The 10,231-nt window shown below is 50.6% G+C and overlaps 1 protein-coding gene across 1 annotated transcript; it reads left to right on the top strand.

Annotated features, from left to right (window-relative positions):
• Position 1: 1 nt before the first annotated feature.
• On the top strand, positions 2–10,225 carry CKAP4 (cytoskeleton associated protein 4; the record flags this gene model as incomplete). Its single annotated transcript, XM_006170371.1, has 2 exons — positions 2–166; positions 8,487–10,225. Coding segments are annotated over 2 exons (1,491 nt in total), but the record flags the coding sequence as incomplete, so codon positions are not given.
• Positions 10,226–10,231: the final 6 nt, after the last annotated feature.

Below are 10,231 nucleotides of genomic sequence, written 5' to 3' on the forward strand. Positions count from 1 at the left end.
CGCGCTCAACTTTCTCTTCTACCTCGCCCTGGTGGCGGCGGCCGCCTTCTCGGGCTGGTGCGTCCACCACGTCCTGGAGGAGGTCCAGCAGGTCCGGCGCGGCCACCAGGACTTCTCCCGGCAGAGGGAGGAGCTGGGCCAGGGCTTGCAGGGCGTTGAGCAGAAGGTGGGTACCCCGGACCCCGCTTCCCGCAGCGCCTGCATCCCCCGGCCCGCGGCTGGGCCGTTAGCCCTAACTGCCCAGGCCCGGTGGCCGGAGCTGGTCACCCCTCTGGTCCCGACACCCGCCCTCCGACGGTCCTAGATGGTCCTAGATGCGAGGGCAGTCCCCAGACCCTCTTTGTTAATGGCCGCGGAGGAATCGGCCCCAAGGGATGGACGGTAGGAGGATGGCCTGGCTGGCGGAGAGGGTGGGCCACGGGCCTGTCACAGGACATTAGCGGTGACCTGTAAGGTGTAAGGAAGCCGCAGGCTCCGGGGAGCCCATTCTTTTGGATTAGGAACCACTGAATGGACAGAGTTTCCCCGAAAAGGAGGTTGGAAGGGAAGCCAGTGCATCCCTGGAAGCCTCGCTGCACCTCAGCCCAGCCCATGGGAGACGGCTGAGCCAGTTCTGAATAGACCTGGGGGTGGACGGAAGAAAAGCCAGCATTCTAATTCATTTGCGAAGTTCCAATGAAATGGTGCCTCTCCTTAGGCCTCTTGTCCTTTATTGGACCGGGGTGCTCTTGTGGGCCTTGGAATAGCTGTTCTTGAGCGGTAGAGGACCGGCAAGGCCAAAAATACTAAGACATACTGGTGAGTAATACTTGTAGGCACATTTGTTTGGTGTATAGAGAGCTTACTCACATATCGTCTAATCTTTATGGCGATCCTGGGAGGAAAGGTGGGAGGAATGATGGTTTTGACTCCATCTCCCAGAACAGAAAGTTGAGGTGGACTGAATTGACAGATACCCCCTGCTGGTGAGTGACTGACTGCATGAGAACGCCTAGGCTGCAGCCCAGTTAAGGGCCCACAGGGACCTGTTTCAAGTCTGGATAGACCCAGCTCTCAAGGCAGAGTTGCTGGGCTCCTGCCTTTTCTTTTTTTTGGTTGTGTGTGTGTGCATGCGTGTGTGTGTGTTTTTCCCCAGATCATGTGTGAGCTCCATCAGTCTCATCTTCCACTAGTGTCATTGCTCAATGAAAGTTGGTTGCAAGACCAAAACAAAAAATCCCGCCACTTCTGAGCCTGGAGCTGCTGCCTCGTCTTCCCAGCATGCTGCCTGTCCTGCCAAGTGTCTCTCTACTTTTGTTGAGTATGGAGGGCTAGGAATTTCCTCCTAAGACTGGCAAAGCCACCGGATGAGTCAGCCTGCTAACTGCTGTGGGCCCAGGGAGGTGACGTTTCTAAGGGAATTAAGTAGGCCGTGCTCCCTTGCCTATCTTGAATGTCAAATCATTCTTAAAAATTACGTACTGCTGGAGCATAATCACTAGCCTCTCTGTTTCCTCTCTTTCATCCACCTACTTTCTAATCAATCATAATATTTAGCGAAGTCTGATAGTCATCTGGTTCTGCGTAGGCCCCTTGGAAGGTTCGAAGGAGCAAAAGACGTGAATCATATTTGGGAAGCAGCACGTAGGTAGGTGTCAGTTAAGGCAACTCCTGGGCGAGTTCAAGTTCAGAAGAGGGAGGGTGTGGAATTTCCCAAGGCCAGGTGATGGACGGATGTTGAGAGGAGGAATGTGACACCATAAGCAGGGGGACTATCTCCAGCATGTTTGAGGGACAGGAGGCGCTTCCCTGCCTGGGGCCGAATAGTTTAGGAGTGAAGTTGGATGGTGAGGCCAGAATGGGGGAGGTCTTCAATCCAGGTTGAAGAAATAGGGCTTCTTTCTCTATGCTTCCTCTTCATCTCTCTCGTCCCTCCTGGTTCTCGTCCCTTCTCCATCACAGCTGTGTACAGGTCACTTCCCTCTGGGGACTTCATTTTCCCCTCCATGCAATGACAGGAGGGCTCCATCAAGATTTTTAAGAACCCTAGTAACTCTAAAACTGTTGAAGTAGCGACCACGTTTCAACGTACAAGTTGAAGGTATTATTTCATGCCTCAAATTTATAGCACACATTATTAAGGTACTGTGCTAAGCACTTGAAAATGCATCATTTCTTTTGACTCTTAAAACTCCAAGTGAGGGACTGAGTAACTGTATGGTTAAACAGCCAGTAAATGACAGGGGCTAGGCTAGGCTTCAATCTTAACTCCTGGAGCACTTTAAACCACTCTGGCTTTTTTTTTTTTTTTTTTAATTTTGTCTTGGGGGCCTGTGTACTTGCCAGGGAGAGAGAGACAGAGACAGTGAGAAGGAAAGTGAGAAATCACCACCCACCCAGGGGCGATGGCCACATTGCAATCCCTTCTCCTCCATTTCCCTGCCTGAATCTTGGGCATGCTCACACTTGGGCCCGGCATGATTTTCAAGCCACCTGGTCCAGGATGCCAACCACGGTCGGCCACGTGGGAGTCCAGCGATGTGACTGCTGCGCCATCTGCTGGTCCACTACTCCATTTTATTTCATTATCTTTCCTATCATGCTCAGTGTGTGTTTCATTGACTTGGAGCTCAGAACTTGCCTAGAATGGTGTTAGGATTTGCCATAGTGTGTGGTTAGTTCTCTCTGCATCTTTGGGGTGAATTTGTAAGTTACTGGGTGGTTGGAAAAGTCATGATGTATGTTTTCTATGTTTTTCCTTTGCAAAAATGAGTCACGACTTTTCCAACAACCCAGTATTTTTCATTGAGGAGCCACTTGTGACTGGTTCTCTGACTGCCTGAGTTTGAACCCCTTTATGACTATGAGACTTGGTGGGGTTGGAGTTTGGTTCTCAGGGACATGTGCTTATAGTATTATCATCCATAATTAGTATTCACTATAGGCAAAGCAATCTATTAAGTGCTTGATAGCTACCATTTCAGTTCTCCCAGCCACTCTCCAAGGCAGGTACCACCTGGCACCATTCTATAGATGGGGCCACTGAGCCAGGACTGGTTGTTACTCGCTCAAGGTTGCGCACAGACTGTCAGTAGTAGGGCTGACTGGGGTTGGAGCTGGGTGCCCACTTGGTTACTCTTATTCTCCAGGTGCTCTCGGTATTAGAAAATGACTCCGATTTCACAGAGGCCCTAGCACAGGTGGAGCGGCTGGTCTGTCCTTAGCCAGATTCATCAGGTACAAGTGGGGTCAGAGCTTCAGAAGGTGTTGGCAGTTCAGCTCTGGGGCCTCTGAAGCCTTGTTGCCTGGTCAGCCCGGGTGGCATAAAGCCATCGTTGGAGTAGCATTAGGCACGTAGGGACTTACGGAAAGAAGGAGCTGTGTGTGGAGGAGTGAGTTCTCGAGTCATATTTCTTTGTTTCTCTGTCTTGAGTGTCTGGATGCGATTCAGGGCTACAGGTGTTAATAACCTCCCTCCCAGGCACCCTGCGCTTTGAACATGTCTCTACCTGAGCGTATCACATGGTGGCAAATAGATCAGGTTCTGAAATCAATTGTTCTGAGATTTTAATGCTTAACTCTGCCACTTACTAGTGTCTTCATTTGTGACATGAAGATCTTTGGGAACCACCAGCTTCTGAGATTATTTGGATGCGTTGAGACAATGCCTCTGAAGTACTTTGCGTATTTCTGGTACGCAGAAGGGTCCTGTTGAGTGTCAGCCTCCACTAACACCCCCTACCTACTCCTCTAGCCTGTGAGCTTCAGAGCAGGGATCCCGTCCTAGCCGTTATTTTATTGCTAGCATTTTGTCCAGCAGCCCACATTTGTTGGGGACGCAGGTACTTTTACATGTTGTTTATACTGAGTTCTTTGCACGTAAAGATGAACAGTTCTTTTTATAGTGTTGGGGTTGGTTTGGTTTCCTTCATGATTTCTGACCTGTCCTTGTCCTAACCATTTATAAAGAGCCAGCCCAGGCTAGGGCTAATATAAGGAATTAGAGGGGAAGTGGACCAGCTCAGTCATCATCAGGTTTGCTCATTCGTTCTTTGATTCTGTCAGAAAACACCAGGTGGCTGCCGGCCATCTTGCAGGTCCTGTGCTCGCTCACTCACCTCTGTTCTGAGTGCTGTGCTTAGAACAGGAGGCGTCTATGACTCAATAATCCGGTTTCTGAGATGAGCTTTTCTCAGTCGCTTCTCCGAGCGTCCTCTATGACTCGGGTTGTACTTGGTTGGGCAGGAAAATTGTCTAGTATCCTGGAGAACCTTACTCTAATCTGTTTGAAAATCAGAGTGATGGAGCTTCCGAGGACGTCAGAGACCTGTTGTTAATAGATGAGGCATCTGGGACTTGGAAGCAAATGTGACTTCTTTGTGCTCACAGGGCTGGTTCTTGGGGTGGGAACTGGAGTTCAGGCCTCCTCCTCACATTGTGTGTTTTCGGTTTATCCCCCTGCCCCTTGGGCTGAGGTGCTGCTAGAATCTCCCACCTCCTCACGTACTTGAGAGTAAAGATTGAGCAATAACAGAGGTGGCAAGGAGTGTCCGGTGTGTGGGCCCAGCTTAGGCACTCGACGCACATTAACTCACCTAATCCTCACAAGGAGTGTCCGGTGTGTGGGCCCAGCTTAGGCACTCGACGCACATTAACTCACCTAATCCTCACAAGGAGTGTCCGGTGTGTGGGCCCAGCTTAGGCACTCGACGCACATTAACTCACCTAATCCTCACAAGGAGTGTCCGGTGTGTGGGCCCAGCTTAGGCACTCGACGCACATTAACTCACCTAATCCTCACAAGGAGTGTCCGGTGTGTGGGCCCAGCTTAGGCACTCGACGCACATTAACTCACCTAATCCTCACAAGGAGTGTCCGGTGTGTGGGCCCAGCTTAGGCACTCGACGCACATTAACTCACCTAATCCTCACAAGGAGTGTCCGGTGTGTGGGCCCAGCTTAGGCACTCGACGCACATTAACTCACCTAATCCTCACAAGGAGTGTCCGGTGTGTGGGCCCAGCTTAGGCACTCGACGCACATTAACTCACCTAATCCTCACAAGGAGTGTCCGGTGTGTGGGCCCAGCTTAGGCACTCGACGCACATTAACTCACCTAATCCTCACAAGGAGTGTCCGGTGTGTGGGCCCAGCTTAGGCACTCGACGCACATTAACTCACCTAATCCTCACAAGGAGTGTCCGGTGTGTGGGCCCAGCTTAGGCACTCGACGCACATTAACTCACCTAATCCTCACAAGGAGTGTCCGGTGTGTGGGCCCAGCTTAGGCACTCGACGCACATTAACTCACCTAATCCTCACAAGGAGTGTCCGGTGTGTGGGCCCAGCTTAGGCACTCGACGCACATTAACTCACCTAATCCTCACAAGGAGTGTCCGGTGTGTGGGCCCAGCTTAGGCACTCGACGCACATTAACTCACCTAATCCTCACAAGGAGTGTCCGGTGTGTGGGCCCAGCTTAGGCACTCGACGCACATTAACTCACCTAATCCTCACAAGGAGTGTCCGGTGTGTGGGCCCAGCTTAGGCACTCGACGCACATTAACTCACCTAATCCTCACAAGGAGTGTCCGGTGTGTGGGCCCAGCTTAGGCACTCGACGCACATTAACTCACCTAATCCTCACAAGGAGTGTCCGGTGTGTGGGCCCAGCTTAGGCACTCGACGCACATTAACTCACCTAATCCTCACAAGGAGTGTCCGGTGTGTGGGCCCAGCTTAGGCACTCGACGCACATTAACTCACCTAATCCTCACAAGGAGTGTCCGGTGTGTGGGCCCAGCTTAGGCACTCGACGCACATTAACTCACCTAATCCTCACAAGGAGTGTCCGGTGTGTGGGCCCAGCTTAGGCACTCGACGCACATTAACTCACCTAATCCTCACAAGGAGTGTCCGGTGTGTGGGCCCAGCTTAGGCACTCGACGCACATTAACTCACCTAATCCTCACAAGGAGTGTCCGGTGTGTGGGCCCAGCTTAGGCACTCGACGCACATTAACTCACCTAATCCTCACAAGGACAATTCAGTAGTCAGGTCTGGCTTTTGTTTCCATCCTGCGACTGGGAACACTAAGGCACAGATAGGCTAAATTATTTACCCAAGATCACACACTGGGAAGTGTCAAAGCTGAGATTCGAACCTAGGTCGCCTGGCTCCAGAGCCTGTACTGTATTGCTTTTTAACTTCTTGTCATGACACTGCTCATGAACAACAGAAGGGAACAATGGCGTGGACCCATGTCAGTAGTTATCAGTGCTTTGCCATTGTCCCATGTTTTATCACCACCCCTCCCCTTTCCCCACTGGCCTTAGAGCAGCTGCCTCTAAACCACTTCCCCTGCTGCCCTGTAGGGGGCAGCCCGCACTCTTATTCTCCAGGTGCTCCCGGTATTAGAAAATGGCTCACATCTTCAGAATGGCCATAGCACAGGCAGAGGGGCTGGCCTGTCCTTACCCAGGAGATTCATGAGGACAGGTGGGGCCAGGGCTCCAGAAAGAGCTGGCAGTTCAGATTTGGGCCCTCTGAAGAGCCCGTGTTGCCCTGGCAGGCCCAGGGAATCGTGAACTCTGAAGTAATTTTAAACGGATGGGTTCATGGATTTTTGTCTTTCCTTTTTCTTGTTTCTTTTTTCTTTTCTTTTCTTTTTTTTTTAGGAGAGATTTTTGCTATAGGACACATGCGCTTGCTAAAGAGACAGAGAGAGAAAGCCAGAAAGTGAGAAGTCATACCCCAGGGAGGATGGCTACGCTGTAGTCCGTTTTCCTTCATTCTCCTCTCAGGATCTTGGGCATGGATACACACACCTGGCATGAGTTTTAAGTCGAACTGCCGTCAACTTAAAATGTGGGAGTTTAGCAACGTAGCCATTATGCCACCTACTGGTCCCTTTTCCTATTTCTTTTAACAAAAGACAGAATATCACACCTAGTAAAATTAACAGTAATTTGTGACTGTCATCTAATACAGCCTTAGTCCATAATCAGCTTTCTCTGATCCTCCTTCAAAATGTCTTTCTAATGATTGGTTTGAATCAGGATCCGTGTAAGAGCCACATGTATTTGATTGAAAAAAATCTCTTAAGTTTTGTTTAATCTGTAATAGTTTCATGCCTCTTCCCCTTTTAAAAATACTGCTTAGTTGTTGAAGAGCCTGGTCATTTGTCCTGTAATGTTTTCCACAGTGTAGATTTATCTGGTTCATCCTTGTGGCCCTTATGTGTTTTTTTGTGAACTGGTGGCTAGACCTAGGGACTTGGAGCAAGTTCCTTTTTGGTTTGTTTCTCATTTCTTTTTTCTTTTTTGCTAGAAAGTATTCTAGGTGTGCCATGAGTCACATCAGGACTGAGACTCTGAATGTTAAACCAGGCCCCCTGGGTAGTTTCTGGGTCAATCCTTACTTAGGGTAGGGTTTGTTTAGAATGACTCCATAGTGGCAGACAAGATCGTAACTGTGTCCCCAAAGCCAGAGGATGGGAGGATGCTAAGCAGTCCCCTGGTGCCCTGCCCACATTTTGCAGACAAGGACACTGAGGTTTGGGCAGGAATTCACTTGTTGAGGGCCACACTGAAAGGAGTGGCCAGCTGAGACCCAGACCTTGTTCCTGGACTCCTGACCCAGTGTCTCCATGTGCTTCAGCAGTTTTTATATTTGTTTGTTTTGTTTTTAAATGCCAGGGGGCACCTGTGTTTGCAAGAGAGAGACTGAGAACACAAGTGTGACCATGTATACCCCCCAATGGGGCATGGCCACACTGTATTTCTTTCTGTTTCAGTTCCCTGTTCCTTCAGGATCAAGGCACACAGGTGCCTGGTGTGGTTTTCAAGCCGGCAGGGCTGGGACTTGAACCCCGGTTGGCCGTGTGGGATCTAGCTTCTTCAGTGCAGAGCATAACTGCTGTGCTATAAATCATCCCTTCTTCAGTTTTTTTTTTTTTTTTTCAGTGAAAACCCGTGAGACTCTTTCAATTGCAAGAGGTAAAAATCCAGCCCAAAATGACTTAGAGAGAGAGGGAGAGAGAGAACTGTTTGCCTCCAACTGAAGGATAGATTTCTTCAGGTATAGATGTTTCTGGGGATTCAAATTATGACTTCAGAACTTGACCTTGTCATCTCAGTTCTCTCCCTCTGTGCTGGTGGGATTCTTAGATGGGCATTCCTCATCCTGTAGGTAGCAATCCCAGTGCAAAAGAGGTTTTTGGTAGGCTTAACAGAAGTCCTGGGAGCACCTTGTTGGCCTGCCTTTGGTCACATGTCCATCCCTGGTCTAATCACAGTGGCCCTGGGTGAGGAGGTGCATAGATGAGATACTTGGAGAGGGCCCTCAGAGACTGGTCCCCCAAACCACGTGGACCATGTGTGGAAGGGTGGTTCTCCAAAGGAAAGCTGCCAGAAGAGAAGGGACCTACAAGCCAAGCAGACAAACCCCTGTGCGGTGGGAACATTCCTTAGTTGTTCTTAGCAGTTAATGTCTGGACTTTGGTTACAGGTACAGTCTCTGCAAACCACATTTGGGACTTTCGAGTCTATCTTGAGAAGCTCCCAACATAAACAAGACCTTACAGAGAAAGCTGTGAAGCAGGGGGAGGGTGAGATCAACCGAATCAGCGAAGTTCTGCAAAAGCTCCAGAACGAGATTCTCAAAGACCTCTCAGATGGGATCCATGTGGTGAAGGATGCCCGTGAGCGAGACTTCACGTCCCTGGAGAACACGGTGGAGGAGAGACTGACGGAGCTCACCAAGTCCATCAATGACAACATCGCCATCTTCACCGAAGTCCAGAAGAGGAGCCAGAAGGAGATAAACGATGTGAAGGCCAAGGTGGCCTCTCTGGAGGGATCCGAGGGGCACAAGCAGGATTTGAAAGCCATGAAGGAAGCTGTGAAGGAAATACAGGCCTCCACAAAGTCCAGAGAGAAGGACGTGGAGGCCCTGCGCAGCTCCCTGCAGAGCATGGAGTCTGACGTCTATACGCAGGTCAGGGAGCTGGTGAGCCTCAAGCAGGAGCAGCAGGCATCCAAGGAGGCAGCCGCCTCAGAGCAGCTGGCCCTGCAAACCCTCACGGAGAAGCTTCTCCGGGCCGAGGAGGCCGTTTCCCGCCTGCCCGAGGAGATCAGGAGACTGGAGGAAGAGTTCCGCCAACTGAAGTCTGCGTCCCACGGACCAGAGGAAGACAGAGTCTTCCAGAACTCTGACGCCTTGGAAATGCTCCAGCAAAAGAGTCAAAGATGGGACTCTAGGCTCCAGAGCCTCGAGGATGGAATCTATTCTGTGCAGGCAGCTTCCATGCGCCAGACTGAGAGCCTGGAATCCCTCCTGTCCAAGAGCCAGGAGTATGAGCAGCGCCTGGCTGCCCTGCAGGGCCGCCTGGAAAGCCTGGGGTCCTCCTCGGAGGCAGACAAGGATGGCCTGGCTGACACGGTGAGGAGCCTGGGGGAGGCCCAGCTCGCACTCTACAGTGACGTGGAGGAGCTGAAGAGGAGCCTGGGCGAGCTCCCCAGCACTGTGGAGGCTCTGCAGAAGGTGCAGGAGCAGGTACACACGCTTCTCAGCCAGGACCAGGCCCAGGCTGCCCGCCCTCCCCAGGACTTCCTGGACAGACTTTCTTCTCTAGACAACCTGAAATCCTCAGTGAGCCAAGTGGAGTCGGACTTGAAGATGCTCAGGACTGCTGTGGACAGTTTGGTTGCGTACTCGGTCAAAATAGAAACCAACGAGAACAACCTGGAATCAGCCAAGGGTTTGCTAGATGACTTGAGAAATGATCTGGATAGGTTGTTCGTGAAAGTGGAAAAGATTCACGAAAAAGTCTAAATGCATCGTATGTGCAGGGCATGGATTTAAAGTCCAATTTCTCATGACCAAAAAAGGTGTTTTCTCTCACGTGTCCCCACCTCCAATTTCTTGTTCCCTCTTAAAGAGCAGCAGATGCCACCTGAACACCAAGGCGTTGCATTTTCGTGCCCAGTTAATTTATTTACAGTTGGTACACACCGTGGGTTTCTTACGTTCTCTGTGGGTTTCTTACGTTCTCTGCTTCTGCTTTTGGTTGGTTTCCTGAAGGCCCAGCCCCTGTGAATAGGAGGTGGCTTTAGAAGGGATGTCTCTAGTGTCAGAGAAAAACAATAATGGCTTCAGCTGAGGATTAACAGAAGCAGATTAACTTTAACCTCAAAAACCCTGCCTAGTCGGCAGATTTTAAGTAAAAAAAAAAGGGGGGGGGGGGATGAGGG

This window comes from Tupaia chinensis, unplaced genomic scaffold (assembly GCF_000334495.1).
Source record: "Tupaia chinensis unplaced genomic scaffold, TupChi_1.0 Scaffold148234_1, whole genome shotgun sequence".
Lineage (NCBI taxonomy): Eukaryota > Metazoa > Chordata > Mammalia > Scandentia > Tupaiidae > Tupaia > Tupaia belangeri.